This window comes from Lemur catta, chromosome 4 (assembly GCF_020740605.2).
Source record: "Lemur catta isolate mLemCat1 chromosome 4, mLemCat1.pri, whole genome shotgun sequence".
Classification (NCBI taxonomy): domain Eukaryota; kingdom Metazoa; phylum Chordata; class Mammalia; order Primates; family Lemuridae; genus Lemur; species Lemur catta.
Window position 1 is genome coordinate 47122114 of NC_059131.1, and position 18306 is coordinate 47140419.

The 18306-nt window shown below is 35.1% G+C and overlaps 1 protein-coding gene across 3 annotated transcripts in view; it reads right to left on the reverse strand.

The window, feature by feature from the left end:
* USP34 (ubiquitin specific peptidase 34) overlaps positions 1–18306 on the reverse strand; it is a 221669-nt gene that overhangs the window by 108647 nt on the left and 94716 nt on the right. For all 3 annotated transcript variants that reach the window (XM_045549681.1, XM_045549682.1, XM_045549683.1), the window contains exons 19-21: positions 12407–12496; positions 8789–8884; positions 3582–3664 (exon numbers count right to left, since the gene is read on the reverse strand). In XM_045549681.1, the coding sequence (XP_045405637.1) occupies positions 3582–3664; positions 8789–8884; positions 12407–12496 (269 nt within the window). The remainder of the gene's footprint in view (positions 1–3581; positions 3665–8788; positions 8885–12406; positions 12497–18306) is intronic.

Consider the following 18306-nt stretch of genomic DNA (forward strand, 5'->3'; position numbering starts at 1 on the left):
TCCTCACTTAAACTCATTGATATAGGTCCTTGGAAACTGGGACTCTAAGTGAAGCGACACATAACAAAACCAATTTTACCATATGTTAATTAATATAAACAAGAGTTAAATTCCTATGGCATTATTTCCAGTCACAAAAATATCAAACTTCTAAATAAAGCCCCAAAACACATCTAATAATTAAATATTGAAAGAAATGTGAGCTAGACATACATTTAAGAAAGATGAATTAAAAAAAGATAATAATTTCCCCAATGTTTGAATTGGTGAATTTAGTGAGTGATGTGTTGCTGGTAGTGGTGGTGGGTTAAATCAAGGAATAAATGTTTATAAAGTGAGCCTCCTACACCATGTAGTTCAAAAATAAACAATAAAAAATATGACAGACCACTGAGCTCTTTCATATCACATTTATTGCCATGTATCTGTATAATTATCATAGGCTTTATGAATTTTTATTTTATAATAACTATTCATTCATTCATTCTCCAGCCCACTTATTTCAGTTCGAGGTCTCAAGTGGCTGGAGACTATCCCAGCAGCTCAGCGCACAAGAAGGGAACAAACACCACCCCAGTGTAGGGCATACTTGAACACACCCCCACATTCACTCACTCACACTGAGACCATTTAGACATGCCAGTGAACCTAACAGGCACATCTTGGGGATGTAGAAGGCACTGGAGCACCCAGAGAAAACCCACGCAAACAAGGGGAAAATATGTAAACATTCTCCACAGTGGCTCAGGCCAGGAATCAATTTTTTTCTCATCAATGTTATAACAAAATGATGTTATTTAAGGACCTGCTGCACCTCATTAATTTACATAAAATACGTAGACATATTTACTATCTCAATAACAATTCTTTATGCCTTGTTTCGAAAACTTTGAATAGTGGTACACATAGCATTTTAGCCCTAGATGAATGTACTAGAAGCACCAATATAGCTCCAGAAATATTGCATTTTATAAAAAATACTGTATAAGAAATTTCACATCATTTATGCTTTCAAAATGTAGTTAAAATATAACCCATATATAAATCACCTTAAAGACACAACTTATAAAGTATTCTAGAAAAGCCATTTGGTATGGAAAATCATTCTCCCTAAAATATTAATATATTTGTATTACAGTAAAAATGATTGGAGGTAACCCTAAAAATTGGGGAATCAGTTCTGAAGTCTGAGGATTACAAACAGAGCAGATACCATTTTCAAGGTCATTCTCTGTATAAACGAGATAAATAATAAATAAGCATTATTTCTGTAAGCTATGAAAAAAGGAATCCTTACGCTAAACACAAGCAGAAGGGAGCTATCTGCCTAAAACAGACAACAACACATCAATGGATACAATTAGCTGAGGAGACAGACCAATGAGATAAAACCTGTACTGTACTCTGACCCAAGTATTAAAGGATTCTCAAGTGTGGCAAAAAACAAATGAAGAACTATTGACAATGAAAAAGAATGCTTTATAGAAATTTACAAGTCTGAACATGGATAAATGAGATAATCCAAAAGGTTAGAACGAAAGCTTCACAGGGATTTCTGAAGTATGTCATAAAGGGTTCCAAAGCCTGGGGGGTTCCAAAGCCTAGCATGGTTCCCCAGATTGAGAAGAGACATGAAGGCATGGTATAATCACAAGAACCCTCTCCTTTTATTAGGAAAAGTAGATGAGATTCTAGAATATAGAAAAATGCCACTGAAAATATTCATCTAGTAGTAACACCAGTCTAAAGAGTTTTACCAGAAAAAAGTATCCTATCAGTTTCTCACAGAAAGTTAATGTGTAGATTTGCTCTAACAACTTGTGCCTCTAGAAGTGAACATAAACTAGAAACAACCTTTAGTATATATTAAATTTAAACACATTAAGTAATCAAGAAGAGCAAGATGAATGGAGAAAACAGTAAGAGTCATCAAAAAGAGTATCCAAGTTAATTATAGTCAACTATATAATAAAACAGAAGTACATTCATAATTGGCTGAATCACCTACCACATTCAATAGGCAACATATAAGCTTTTGCTATTCTAAATTTTTAAAAGACTATAGTTATTAGTATATTGAAAATCAGTACTGTCATATAGTGGATGCAACTACCTATAACTCTGGAGTAACCACATTACAGATGACAAGAACTGTGCCAATAAGAGAAATATAACCATGAAATGGGAAAAGTGAAGTTTTCAATTTGATACTCTCTTATTTTTGAAATCTGTTGGTATCACAATGTTAGTGGCATTTATTACAAATAGTCTGAACAGGAAGAAAAAATTATAGACTTAGTAAGATAAACATGATGTATCTCAAACACAGGTAGAGACCTGAAAGAGTTATGAAGATACCTCTCAGGCTGGTAAGACACCTGTCAGTTTGACTATGTTATCCACGGCTGAAGAAAGAGTGTCCTTCTAACAACTGAGGTTTGTTTGACATGGACACAGAAAAAAAGAGCACAGAGAGTGAAAGATAACACTATCAGTATGGCAAGAGAAAAGGGGTTTTGACCAACAGAATTCAAGCTTGCTCTTCTCTTATGAGAACATCTAGCATTGGATGTGGTTCATATTCTGAATATACCAGACCAATCATTCCTTTTTACAAAATTAACCATCAATGAAATAGTTTTAAATTAAACTAAATAAAACTAGGACCTCTCAATATCTCTATCACCTGTGACGCCAAGCAATTTTTAACAGATTAGCCCTGGGCTGGGAGCAGTGGATCACACCTATAATCCTACTACTTTGGGAGGCAGGGCGCCAAATATTGTTTGAGCCTAGGAGTTCAAGACCAGCCTGGGCAACAGCGAGATCCTATCTCTACAAAAAATAAAAAAAAATTAGCCAGGTGTGGTGATGCACGCCTGAAGTCCACAGCAACTCAAGAGGCTGAGGCAGAAGGATTGCTTGAGCTCAGGAGTTAGAAGCTGCAGTAAGCTGTAACGACACCACTGCACTCTAGCCTGGGAACCAAGTGAGATTCTGTCTCAATTTTAAAAAATTTAAAAAAGGATTAGCCTGGTAATAATACATAAATAATGGCTCTTTCCAACCAAAGTGATAGCAAAATTCTATAACCAAAGGTAATAAAAGATACTGTCACACCCTAAAGTGCTATGTTCTCCTATCCCAAATACTATGTTCTGAAATGAATCTTTTATCTACTGAGAAACTTGCATTTTTAGAGACTGAAGCAAGAAGAGAATGTGTCAGAGTAATGCTCATATCGCCATACATACTGAGAGGATACTCAGTACTTGGGAGCTTAGGAAACACAATGCTGTGAAATAGAGAAATTATTTTCAATATTATAATTGCAATCATAAAGCTTGCAAAAAAAATCAATGGTAATGTGCTTATGCAATGAAAATTATTACAAGGTCTTACAGAAAAAAGGAAGATTTATTTAATTACAATCTCAATAATTTTAATAGTGTCTAACGTTGATATAATTTACAAATGTATTAAGAATAATCACTGCAGAAATCTAGAGGCACAAGTAACTTTAACTAGACTCTTTCCAAGAGTCAAAACATATTTCAAAATACACTGATTTAAAAACTTACTGAAATGATCAGGTGATCCCAGAGTGGAAAATACACAAGTCAAGAACTGAAGTCGAACTTGAACCTCAGCACTATGGCTGTACCTGTAATTTAAAAGTCATTAAAATAATTAGATATCTATAATTAAAGATTTAGTGGTCCTAATCATAACTTATACCAAAGAAGGAAAATTTCCATTTTCATAATTCTTAACTATTTTAATTACATGATTTTGGTTATATAAAATATGTTCATAAAGCCAAAATATAAAGCCAAATTTATGCTATTTAATAAATTATAAAAGTCTGCAAACTACAATAAAATTTACTTTCAAATTAGATAATGAGAAAGTACATAAAAGCCCAACAGTGGAGCAAAAAAATGTCATTTTAAAATTATGTAATATGGCTGGTCTGAAGGTAGTAAGTTATTTCACTTGATTGTTCACAGTCAGTTACAGATTGAACTACTTGTTCTACTACTTCCTCCCCCCAACTACTGCACTTGACTTGTCTAAAAAAATAAAAATAAAATTATGTAATATGCACATAGAATAGTTAAGTAAAAATCTACATCTCTGTCTAAAAACTACATGTTTCGTATCATTATCCCTATAGTGATAATACTATACTCCTTAAACAAAAACACTAATAAAATACTATTTCCATAAATCTAATCCATAAAGAATACAGCTGATACAAAACTGGCATTTTTGGAAGTTATTTCAAATCGAAATAATTATAATTCATGTATACAAAATTCAATGGTTAATATAAAAGTTGCTCTGGAAATTTATTAAGTAAGCGATTCCACATGGTTTTCTGGAAATTTAGTTTGGAGGCATTTGCAAGGGGCCAGCATTTCAAGAAGAAAGTGTTAGTCTGTCAGTGAGGAAGAGTAGGAGATGGGTCTGAAGAGGTAGGTAAGGGCCAGATTGTAGCCAGCCCAAATTTCCAAAGTTTGGAATTGTTCTAGATGGAAAAGAAAGTCACTGAAGGGTGCTGGGGGGAGCAACGTAGGGGCAAGGGTAATAATCGGCTTTGCATTTTAGGATTCCTTTAGCAACCCGGTGAACTGCATATTGAATGGTGTCTACGGTATCTAGTTCCCTCAGCATCTGAGCACCCAATCAACGAAACTAAATTGATCATGAGTTCTTATCTCTATGTTATAGATCAAAAGACTGTGAATGAACTGCCCAAACTGCTTTGCTAACATAAGGCAGCAGCCAGTCTAAGCCCTGATCTATGTCCTAGCTTGCAGAGGGTCAAAGGGGTATTAATTGAATTTTCTGTAATTCTCAAGTAGGTGCAAAATTTCAAAAGCTTCCCAAAATTACACTAAATTCACAATTGAAGTTTACTGTTTTCTAAAGATTGAGTTCACTGAACATAACCTTGCTCCTCTTTAGGGTCTCTTATTAATGTTGGCAAAGATAAGGTGAACTTTTGCCTCAATGTTGCAGTGTCCTTTGTGAAGATGAAAATACATATGGTGAGGTTGCGGGGGAGAGGAAATGTAGTGAGTGACTTTCAGAATACAATGCAATTTGGATAAAATCCAAGAACAGCTCTTAACAGCTTATGTTCTTTTCAACTAAAAAGACAGATTTTGTAGCAGAGGCCTTAGAGAGTACAGGTTCAGATACAAGTTCTGTCATCCATTAGCTCTATGATTTTAAGTTACTGCATTTTTCTGAGCCCGAGTCCAGGGGACATCGATCTTAGACATAAAAGGGAATGAAGTCTTGTTTTTTACAAAGTACCTTTATATCCCAAATACTACTACTTCCCCTATACTTGCATTCCAGAGTAAGAGACTTGTAACCCTAGAAGACGTGGGTCCAGTCCCTTTGTACTCCCTTCTTCAGCTTCTATAGTACAGCCTCTGGCTCCATACTTCAAAGAACTCTGCCCACTCCATCAGGGTCCCATGGGCTGCTGAAACCACCAGTCAGGAAAATTTTGGGGGTTGTCAAGCGAAGATGATATCAATACTGACAAAATCTCATGGGCTTGTTCATGACTTCTTACATTATAGGAGATACAGGACAAAAATAGTCTCCCTGTAGGCATAAAACTTTAGTGATAGACTACTGCCTTAAAAAGATTCTCTTTGTAGCCTAAATGTTGACACAGATAGAGTCTTCTCTAGAGACCCTTTGATTCAAGAAATATATAACATGTCATTTTAAGAAATGAAGTAGTATGTTTCATGCCACCAGAATCTCCCCGCCACCCAGGTGAAAATCTCAGAACTTAAGTACTATAATCCCCACTGAAAAAAATGTGCCACAAATTCATGAAATCAGTATGCATTAACAAAGAGTAGCAAATGGACAACTCTGTTTTACAGTCTGAAGGAACAGGGAAGTTGTACCAAAACAATCCAGACAACATCTCTGTTCTGGGGTTTTATTTTCCTAAGATGCCAGGAAACAAGGCAGACTGAAGGGTTGGAAGGATACACCAGGTGTACCCTAGGAAAATACAGAAATCATCTCCAAGGAGCAACACTCCTCTATTTCACTTTTTCACCACAGAAGCACCACAGAACCTTCTGTGAGGTTCCACCTCTGATTCCATCAACAAATTGAGTAACTTCCCTGCAGTCAATGCAGTGGACAATCAAGTCTCAGACCTGTGTTCATTTCTTGGCACTTAATGCTGAACCTTCTCTTTATGAGGACAATTCATTTATGTCTTCCACTTCCCTCTCTACACCTCTCATTCCTTCTCTTCAAGTCCATGCATGATGTTTCTTTACTAACAAGAATTTGAATTCTCTGTCTCCAAAAATGCTGAAGATGTGGGTCATGTGTGGTTTTATTTCTGCTCCTTGTTAATCTTATGATTTTTATGGAGGATGTGTGGAGATGCTCAGATTCAGGAAGCCACCATTACCCTCAAACTCTGCTTCAAGAGGAATAATTGAAGAAAGACACAGACTATTAGAATTTTATTAGGATTTTAAAATAATGTATCCTATATAGAGGGAACTTTCTAAGCAAAGATAGAATAGCGTATAATTAAAGATATACCTCAGAAACAATTTGGTAGGCTTATAGAAAAAACTGCCTAACAAAATCACTGAACAATAAAACTGGACAGGTTAATTGAGTTTAGATCTTAGAGGGCCAAAGATACCAGGCTGAAGAGATTGATATTTTATTTTTCATGCAGTGAAGAATCTAAATGGGGGTAAGGGGCTGAGTTCGTGTTTGTTTCTTATCATATATTATTTGTTTCAGCTAGGTAACTACAATTTACAGACAATCCATGAGCCAGGTGTAATTTACGGTATTATTTTATTAAATTCTTATAAAAACTTACAAGGTAATTAGAATTTACATCAGAGAGGTAAATAATTGAAACAAGTTTAAAATAATAAAATTCATAACCTAAATCCTGGTCTATATGATTCTCATGCCCATCTGCTTTCCACCCATACTATATTTCCTTCCTAATTTGACAGGTTTAAGGAATGAACCAGCATAGGGACGGACTGAGGCAAGGAGACTAACCCAGAGGCAGTTATGAGGACAAAAACAGTATTTGTAGAAATGTCAACTTCTTAAAAGACATGGGGTATATTTTAATATTAAGATAGGTAGAGATTGATGGTAATATAATGTAGCATCTAATAATCTGAGTTCTATGCATTTGACTTCATTAAAAAAAAAAAAAAAAAAAAGGAACATGAGTTCTAGAAACAGACTGCCTGTGTACAAATGCTGGCTCCACTGTGTGTGTGTGACCTTGGGCAAGTTTTGTCGTTTCCCAGCTTCAGTGTTCTCACTTGTGAAATGAGATTGTCTGCCTCAAATGGGTTATTGTGTATCTTAAGTTAATACTTGGTACTTAAATGGTATCTGGAACATAGTAAATATCAATGAAAACTGGCCTTCCCTCCCTCCCCCTAGACAGAGCCTCACTCTGTTGCCCGGACCAGAGTGCCGTGGCATCAGCTTAGCTCACAGCAACCTCAAACTCCTGGGCTCGAGTAATCCTGCTGCCTCAGCCTCCCTAGTAGCTGGGGCTACAGGCATGCACCACCATGCCCAGCTAATTTTTTCTATATATTTTTTTATTGTCCACTAACTTTCTTTCTATTTTTAGTAGAGATGTCGTCTCGCTCTTGCTCAGGCTGGTCTCGAACTCCTGGGCTCAAACGATCCACCCACCTCGGCCTCCCAGAGTGCTAGGATTACAGGCGCGAGCCACCGCGCCTGGCCTATACTGACTACTTTTTAAAATTATCATCATTCATATTTGGAAATAAAGGAGTACAAAAAGCCTCAAGTCTCCAAGTTTTAGGTGGCTCAAAAGATGGTGGTACCATCTAGGACATAGTAAAATCTGGAGAAGGACGTGTTTTGTGGGAGATAAGTGAATTATTTTTAGAAGTGGGTAAGTATCCCTATGACTTTTCTGAATACTTGTACAGTCTGCTCAGTTTCCACTTACGTGGAGGTTTGCTATGTGGAGATTTTCTGAATCAACACTGTGACTCCTTCTCTTATTCACTGATATGCATGTCAGTACTGACACTGTACTGGTTTCCTCAACTTTGACATCAGTCCACACCAACTGGTTCACCAGAAGAAACCTTTTGAATTTTTTGTTTATGTTCTTATAAGGAGCTTTAAACACAGCTATACCACTACCCATCAATTCTACCAATTCTTGTCCCAAGTCACTTGAATATATCCAGAGAAGACTTTTGAAATATATGATAAAATATTAATCAGTTACACTACCAGTTTTTAAACCTTCCACACATGTCCTAAACTTTGCAATACTAGTATTCAATGATAATAACAAAGTAAAATGTTTTAAATTAACCATTATGTTAAATATATTCTTTTGGAAGTAAACATTTACAAATTTTAGAATCAATACTCTACATTAAGATAAGCATATTTATGATTTCTGAAAAATATATTTATCTTTGATTCCTGGAAACATCTTTGAACAAATCTTAGTAGTGAAGGTTAACCAATCTCCAAAAGCTACATTTCCCTAAGACTTATAAGAGTAACACCTCATAACAATCTTTCAACTTTAAAAAATTCTATCAGCCTTTCTTTTACAATTTTATACAAACAAAATTTTCTGTCACATTTATTTACTATATGAAAGAACAGAAGTAGAAACACTAGAAAATTATCTTTCAGAGGAAAGACAATCCACACGTAAACATATTTAACCGGGCTGAGAGGTACTTACAGTGCATGTTTTTGTCTTCCTTCTCTTACGGTTTGAATGTAATATACCAGATTATCAAAGAAAAGCTTCATCATGTTCAGTTCTTTTTCTGCCCACCTGGTCCAATCAAAAGGAAAAAATAATTTTAAAGGGGCACAGTAAGAGAATAAATCTATGCTAGGACAGAAAAAAATATTTATCTAAAAAAATCTGCAAATGTAAAACTTTTAAACTATCCAAAATTTTCAAATGTTATTTATATTTGAATGGTGAAAAAGTATAAAGCAATGTTCCTTAATTTCTATCAATTTAAAGAATCATTCTTTTTTTAAATCTCAAAATCCATAGGAAAATCGTTTATCCTTTATCGTATGAAAGGATAAAATGCCTGGTAGAGTGCTATTATTAATATTTCATGCTAACTTAAAAGGCTATGTAGCTACCAAGGAATAAATTATGATTTTGAATAACACTATCAAGAAAGTCCATTCTTCCAGTGTATAAGCTTCTAGAGAAGCTACTGGAAGTCAAAATTATATAAGAGAAGCCAAGTTTTTCCACAAGTATAATGGCATAATAAATTTAGAATTGAATTCATAACTGTGGGTCAAATATCGAAATTTCCCTAGCAATGACTACAAACACCATATTAAATAAAATATAAATGTTATATGAAACGTTTTTAAGCTTATCTATAAACTCAACTATTAATTTATTGACTGGGACAACATAGTAACTCATCATGTAACTTTATATTTCCTAGAGCATCAACATGTTCTGTAAACACTTCTCAAAGGCAAAGGAATACATTTATCAAGGTCATAAATTGTAGAAGGACCTCGGAGTTTTGGGCTTGGAGGAGAGGTTTTAGAGTAAGACATACTTGGGTGCAAAGCCTGGTTCTGCCTATCATTCATTTAAAAATATAAATATTCATTAAAAATATAAATGACTAATATGAGTTAATATTAAAAGTAATATACATGATACCATTCCATATTAATGATGGACTATGTGCCTTGGTTTTTAGTTAGCAGAATGCCTGGCATACAGAAGGCTTAAAATAAATATATTAAATGAATTTTTTAATTGACAATAATTTGATTTTTTAAAAAATTTTTCTTAAAAAATAAGCAAAGAAATACCCAGATGTGGAGTTCTAAAATAACCTAGAAACACTAGAACAAAAAATAGAACTAGTGATAAACACATTCAGAGATCCTAAAGTCTAGAACTTCTATAACATAATGTATTTTAGATAACGCTTATTAGCAACATATCTGCTAAAATGTATAAACATAGAAGAATTAAAATTCCAAAATTTCCAACATAATTTAAGTCATGTCTTTGCTACAGCAATATAGGTTACTTTCACCTTTCCACTTAATGATGGTCAAGTGGTAAAAAGAAGTAAACATTCAGTAAAACTCGGATTTGAAACCAATACACTTGCTGTGTGGCTTCAGGCAAGTAACTGACCTCTTGAAGTCTATCTGCTTGGTGCCTGAAGATTTACTAAAAGAGTCAGGCATAAAAGTTTCCAATTCTAAAATATAGGTCATTAGAGTAGGTTTAAGAAACAACATATACCTAATGTTGAGTGCTGCTATATATAATAGATTAACAATAAATAAAGGTTTCTATTGTTACTGATTCCAACTAACCACAGGACTTTAGAGTTCTTGTAAAAGTGATGTGCTTTATGAGATTTAGGATACTAGTCTCACATTATAATGGAAACTCTGTGAACTGCCCTTAACTGAGCGTATTTACATTTAATTCAAAGAACAAGCTAAAAGAATTTCAACTTGATATAATTAGGTTCAGGTACTTGGTAAGTAACCCAATGTTCAGAGACTACCACTTTTATATAAGAATGTGACTCCTTAATATGAACCACCTTGGCCAGGCACTCTGGGAGGGCTGCTTGAGCTCAGGAGTTCAGAGACCAGCCTAAGCAAGAGTGAGACCCCGTTTCTACCCAAAAAGAAAAAGGAAAAAAAAAAAAAGAAAAAAAAGAACCATCTCAACTGGCTACTGTATGACATCAATTCCCCCAAGTTAGCTCCAAATGCATGCCTTTACTGCATTAGATTTTTAAATTCAGCCACTTTTTTTTCTATTTTTGAGACAAGAGTCTCACTCTGTTGCCCAGGCTAGAGTGCCACGGTGTCAGCCTAGCTCACAGCAACCGCAAACTCCTGGGGCTCAAGTGACCATTCTGCCTCAGCCTCCCAAGTAGCTGGGACTACAAGCATGTGCTAATTTCTTTCTATTTTTTTTAAATAGAGACAGGGTCTCGCTCTTGCTCAGGCTGGTCTCGAACTCCTGACCTCGAGCAATCCTCCCGCCTCAGCCTCCCAGAGTGTTAGGATTACAGGCGTTAGCCACCATGCCCAGCCTTAAATTCAGCCACTTAAAAACTATAGAAAAGCCCATGAAAAAGAACTCACACCATTCTTGTACTTTAGTGATGCTAAATTCCCACCCCTCTTTTAAGCATCTCAAAGACCTTCCTTACACAAACAGAACTTTCACTACATTCATTTTGTAATATTACCAAAGAAAGAGACTTTCTAAGATAATTCTTAAGAAAACAGAGGTTTTCAGGTTGAACATACCCCCTTTAAAAGAACACTAATGAGCAAGGGATATGACTCAGAAGAACTAACTTCATCCAATTTGGAACTATAGTGTAGACTTCTAAGAATTTTTAAAATGATATTCATTTTGAAAGCAAACAAGCACTTTTACTACCTAATCTTAGATTTGAGAAGGAGGCAGGTATCATTCACAAACTAATTCATTCACAAATGAATCCTTCAACAAAGTCTAACTGTTCCTGAAATTTAAATGCCTCTGATATCTCTTCAAAAGTTTATTTAGAATAAAGTATACAACATATTTTCTTAGGTTAATGAATTGTTTGTGGTAGCCAACTTTCTCTAGACTTATAACCAACCAGAAGATGGGTTCAATTTCATATCAAAGAATTCTTTTGAGATTCATTAATTATAAGTTCTCTATAGATATAAAGGAGTGGATGTTGAGTATCCCTTATCTGAAATGCTCAGGACCAGAAGTGTTTCAGATTTTGGATTGTTTTAAGATTCTGAATATTTGCAGAATATATACTGGTTGAGCATCCCTAACCTGAAAATCCAAAGTGCTCCAATGAGCATTCGAGTATCACGTTGGCGCTCAAAAAGTTTTGGATTGTGGAGCATTTTGGATTTTCAATGCTCAACCTGTAACAGGATGGTGTCAAGATTATCCCTAATATAATAGTAGGTCTAGAACCAATTTCCAGTAATGGGAAAAACTAAAGGCATCCAAGAGTATTTATTTTAGTGTGGATCTTCTTCAGGAGTCCTAGTTTCCGTAAAATTAGAGCATTAATTGCTATCATATTGTTCTCAAACTACAAAGAAACAAAAGTCAGATTTTCTTGGTGATTGGAATATAAACACCACAGGGCTAAGTGGCAGAGAAACCTAAGGAAACATTTAAACTCCATCAAACTCAAATTTTCCTGGTGCAGAGTAAAAGATGGTAAGTTATTCAAAACCTTGACTAATAACTGTAATTTGAAATAAATCTTAAAAATAAATACTTTTATTACATTTATTATTTACTTACATTGTAATCCAATGTGTATCATAACTGCTCCCAAACTGCTGAAAAGTACCGAAGAGTTTTGGAAGAAGACGAAGTGAAATTACTACTGATCTGAAACAGCAAAAACAGATACTTACAGAATAAATTTTAACTACTAGTGATTGTAGCTTTTTACAGAAATTCAGCTATTTAAAACCTTAAACGCAAAAACATTTAATGAATTTTACATATAAATATATTCCTTACACAAACATAAAAAAATTTTTCTGAAGCATAAATTCATTTTACACATTGTATGTTAGGGCAAGAAAGCCAACTTTTAAAAATTCCAATAATAAGACTTTTAAGACAAAACAAAGTATAAGTACCTGGGTATAAAAGCAAGTTGAGAGCATTTAAAGATCTTTTTATTTCATGAAAATATTCTTTCCTAAGTCATTGTTATGACTTTTTCCCTAATTGTCACTTAATATGATTTGTATCAAGTTGAGAATCACTGACTTATGAACCAGGTTAAAGAACAGAAAAGTAGGCCGGGCGCGGTGGCTCACGCCTGTAATCCTAGCACTCTGGGAGGCCGAGGCGGGGGATTGCTCGAGGTCAGGATTTCGAGACCAGCCTGAGCAAGAGCGAGACCCCGTCTCTACTAAAAATAGAAAGAAATTATATGGCCAACTAAAAATCTATATAGAAAAAATTAGCCGGGCATAATGGCGCATGCCTGTAGTCCCAGCTACTTGGGAGGCTGAGGCAGTAGGATCGCTTAAGCTGAGGAGTTCGAGGTTGCTGTGAGCTAGGCTGATGCCACGGCACTCACTCTAGCCTGGGCAACAAAGCGAAACTCTGTCTCAAAAAAAAAAAAAAAAGAACAGAAGTATACCACATACCTCAAGTACGAAGCAGAAAAGGGACAAGATATCACTCTAAAACCTGAAGAAGATTTCAGTGTGCTTATTCTCAGAAAGGAACAAGTATAGGGAAGATACTGACATACAAATCCCAAAGGGAGGAAAGGAAGTTGGCTGCATGAGCCTTAAAAGGACAAACTCTTCACAAGGAAAAAGTTTCTTTTGAGCTTAGGAACCAATATTGCTTCATGAAACAATTTTTAAAAAGAGAAAGCTGGTACCCTATCCACAAATAATGGTATACAAGTAAGTCCCCAACACTGCTTATTTTTTGAGAAAAATATCAGGGATATCAAACTACAGAGTTGTACTTCCGAGTGGAAGGGGAACAGTGGTAAACACTGAATAGGAGAAATTAGAAAAGTTTCTGTTTCTGAATAAAATCCAAAGTATTTAGGTTGGACTACGAAGTCCTGTGTGATCTGCCTCTATTCCTCCCATCAGTCTAATTTAATTTCCTTCATCTTCCTTTTTGCTATTCCTTCAACACAAACAAGCACATTCTTGCCTCAGAGTCTTTGCTAATGCCTCTACTTGGAATGCTCTTTAAGTAAGTATTTATCTAGATGCAAGACACTTTCTTCAGGTCTCCTCAACCTTCAACATAATTACCTTGACAATTCTGTAAAATCAATAGGAGATATCACAAAGAAAAAAATATATAGGAACAATATTATATTAAATCACAAAAGGAAATTTCAAAATTGTTTACATTGTGTAATTTCAACAATGTCTTTAAAATACAGGGAGAAAAAGACTAAGAGATACCATATCTTATTTCCTTCACAGTGTGGCAAGTCTTACAGTGTGTAATAGTTTTGTTTTCTGAAAACCTTATTAAATTCTCTCTCTTGCAGTCAATGGTGTTGACTCTAAATTGTTTAAATTTTATTTACTTTCTAAATTTTCTTCAATAAACCTGTTTTCATCTTATGGAATGCAATGTGGGAGGTAAGCATACGATGTGTGACATAGAGAAACAGGAAGGCAGGCATTAAGTAGATATTAGTTGAGCTGAGTGAATAATGATGTGGTTCATGTAAGAAGAGAACCAAAAACAGGAATGTAGAAAAAACAAGACTCATCTTCCTTACGCTCCTACCCTAACGGAATGCTTTTCTCCATAAATAATAATAAAAATGCTGAATTACTGAAAAGTAATTACATCATGTGACTAAAACACTTTAAGAGTTTTTCCTATTATCAGAAAAATTTCAACTTTTCTTCCATTTAAAAAAAAATTAAGGCCGGGCGCGGTGGCTCAAGCCTGTAATCCTAGCACTCTGGGAGGCCAAGGCGGGTGGATCGCTGGAGCTCAGGAGTTCGAGACCAGCCTGAGCAAGAGCGAGACCCCGTCTCTACTAAAAATAGAAAGAAATTATCTGGCCAACTAAAATATATATAGAAAAAATTAGCTGGGCATGGTGGCACATGCCTGTAGTCCCAGCTACCCGGGAGGCTGAGGCAGTAGGATCGCTTAAGCCCAGGAGTTGGAGGTTGCTGTGAGCTAGGCTGACGCCACAGCACTCACTGTAGCCTGGGCAACAAAGCAAGACTCTGTCTCAAAAAAAAAAAAAAAAAAATTAAATTCCAAAGAATAGAAAAGACACATTTTAAGTTGCTATATATTTAAGAATATAATGACCAAATCCAGATTCAAAACACTAAAACTTCTTTAAACTGATAAAAGATTAAAAAAATTAAAATAAACTGATAAATGATATGTGAAAGGAAAGCTCATATAAAGTACTGCATTTAGATGAAAAATTAACAACATATACAGAATAAGGAAGATCATTTATATGCCTCGTGACAATATATACAATTTATATTTCAATGATAAACGAAACTTTACAAGATCAAATCTACCAATATTCAAACTAATATTATGTTACAGAATTTCTCCTATAATGACTATGAGATGTTATATTGCCTGAACTTTTTTGCCCAAGTAATTCTGACTGCTGCTATGCTTACAAAACTCAGTAAAAAACAGAATCATTATATTCAAAAGTACATTTCACAAATTCTTCAAAGAGTGAAAATTTCAAATACCAAAACATATATTCCTAGGCAAAAATATGTTTAGGATAAAAAGGTTCAATGATCTAGAGTAGCAAGACACTAATTTTAGACTCAAGAAAAATGCTAATACCCTAAATTGCACTAGTTGCTTGCTTTATTCCAGAAGTTTTTGTTGTAACCAAAAACTTATGACTGGTCAACAGTGTGGTATTCCTCATAAGAATTACTAATACAGCTTTATGTTGCCTTAGTAGAACACACATATTTGATGGTAGTCTTCACAGTGGAAGTTACATCCCAATGATTTTGTCTAATCCAGGACTCCATATTTTAAAGAGGTGTGTTCAACAAAATATTCAATCTTTATAATTATATCTCTATTATATACATTATAAAATATATATAAAAAGTTGACATGAAATGCCATATGTAGTATAGTCTCTAGGGAGGGAAAACAAAACAAATATATATGGCACCACCCATTTCTTCATTATATCAACCTCTATTAGTAAACAAGATCCCTGACATCTGCAATCATTTTACTTAAGAAATCGTTTGTCCACAAAGGCAAAAAATTTGAACACATGGGTTAAATTATGAACAATGGCTCAAGAAAGGCCAAAAATAGTACAATGGAGAGGTCCCCAGACTAGTCTCAACTCAATTCTTGGAAGGTCAGAGAATTTCAGGTATGCCTAGGCACAAAAGGTGCATCTGCCTTTTAGTAAACATAGAAAACAAATGATTACAACCCCCTGCCTACTTATACTCAAAGGGCAGCAGTATTATCACACTCAAATCTGGTAATAAAACAATATAAACTCTTCAGCCTTCTCTTCCTGGTTCTTCCATAAGACAGGAAAAGCTGGGTTAAGAGGGTCCCCCACAACCTCAAAAAAAGTAATGGAATTTTGATTATGGGAACAGCTGTCTACCTTATGCTCTCACTTTGTAACAACATTCTGCACTGCTGAAATATTACTATGTGCCTTATAAAACAATTGGCATAAGGCTAAATGTACACATGTCACATATCACAGGAAGAGATTATATTGTACACACATCTTTAAAAAGTGTTTACAGTGGTTCTGTATGAATGGTAGAATTATGAGGGATTTATGAAAGATCTTAGTTTCCTTTTTCAGACCTCTACACTTCCTGAGAAGTAATGAGCTTTTATTACCATTCCAAAAAAGCTAAGTTTAGTCAGCATATTCTGTTTGCTAAAAAATAAAAATAAAAAAATAAAGCTAAGTTCATTTTATAAAATAAACTGAAATATGACCACAGAAAAAGCAAAGCAAACAATGATTGTGCCACTGTACTCCAGCCTGGACAACGGAGCAGGACCCTGTCTCTAATTGAAAAGAGGGGAGAGGGGAGAGGGGGGAGGAGAAAAGGAAGGGAAGGAGAGAGGAAGGGAGGGGAAGGGTAGGGAAAGGGCAGGGGAAGGGGAGGGGGAGAGGAGGGGAGGGGGAGGAGAAGGGGGAAGAAAAAAAGAAAAGAAAGGAAGGGAAGGGAAGGAAGGGAAGGGAAGAAAAGAAAGAAAGAAAACCAAACAAAACACTGACAGGTCTATAAAGCATAGCAAGAACAGGAAAGAAAATGAAAAGGTTAGCATAGAAAAGATAAAGAAAAACATAAATCCTCCTTAAGTAGATGAAAAATTGACATCATAAAAAACACACCCTTTTTTTGGTCAAATGTCAAGATTACGGTGAAGGAGTTAAGGTTGCAGTAGCTCATTTGCTTGTTTGAACATAAGGGAAAACTATCTAATCATGTCAGCATCCTTATGCGACATTCCTAATGTGAAGGTAAACTCAGAGGGCTAGGTCTGGAGAAAGGTAATCTTGTGATTAGAAAAGAGTTTTTCAATCCCAGCACTAGGGACATTCTGGATTGGAAATTCTTTGTTGTGTGGGGTGCTGTCTTCTGCATTATAGAGTTAGCAGCATCCTTGGCCTGAAGTAACACTCTATGGCACTTACTAATCATGACAACCAAAAATGTCTCCAGACATTGTCTAGGAAGAAAAAACACACCATTAAGAACTACCAGTTTATCAGGAAACCCAGACTAATGATGTTTATATGAAACCTTTACTGATTTTAGCTGCTATACACTGGACATCTTAACAAGCTGAATGTGCCACTATACTCCAAGTATCGTCACATATGACTAATGGCATTCACATTAAGACTTGTATGATATAGCAATCCTCTGAGGAGCAAAGTTTGAAGGCAAAATTAACTTAATAATAGTTATGTTTACCAGATATTCAATAAACCACTAAATAACTGATTATGGTATAAGGATTACTTCAGACAAATGAAATAGGTTTTATCTTTGAGTAATTTGGGGGTAGACAAATTAATACCTAATAAAAAAGTTCCAGGTTGATAATTTTTCATTTTATGCAACGATTTTTTCCTTTTGTCTCTTTTGAATTTCCCTACTTATAAAAGAAATATGTGCTCATTTTAGAAAAGTTGAAAAAAGGGGGCATAAAGAAAAAATAACAATCTTCCCAGAAAGAACTGTATTTTAGACATTACACTCTTATTTCTTGCAATCTTATTAACAGATGGGCCTGTAAACATGTGCCCATATCATTATATAATCTTTGAAAATGTAAGTCTCAATTGCTGTTTTTTTACTTTCCATTGAAGTTTAACATACATACAAAGAAGTGTATAGGAGGAAAAAAATGGCAGACTAGAAGCAGTCTGCCAACATGCCGCTCCCAAGGAAAGACGTGAAAGGTGCCTACATATGGATCGCCCTTCTCTGAAACAGCATTGTGAAATCACAGAAAAACAATGTAAGACATTCATAGTGGGGAAAAAAGAGTTTCAGGCAAACAACAGGAGCCCTGCAAACCTATAATCCCTGAGTTGAGAAAACAGGTCTCACATGAGAAAAAAACAACAAAAGAACCCTGGCAACATGAAAAATCAAAACAGATCAACACCCACAAGGGATCAC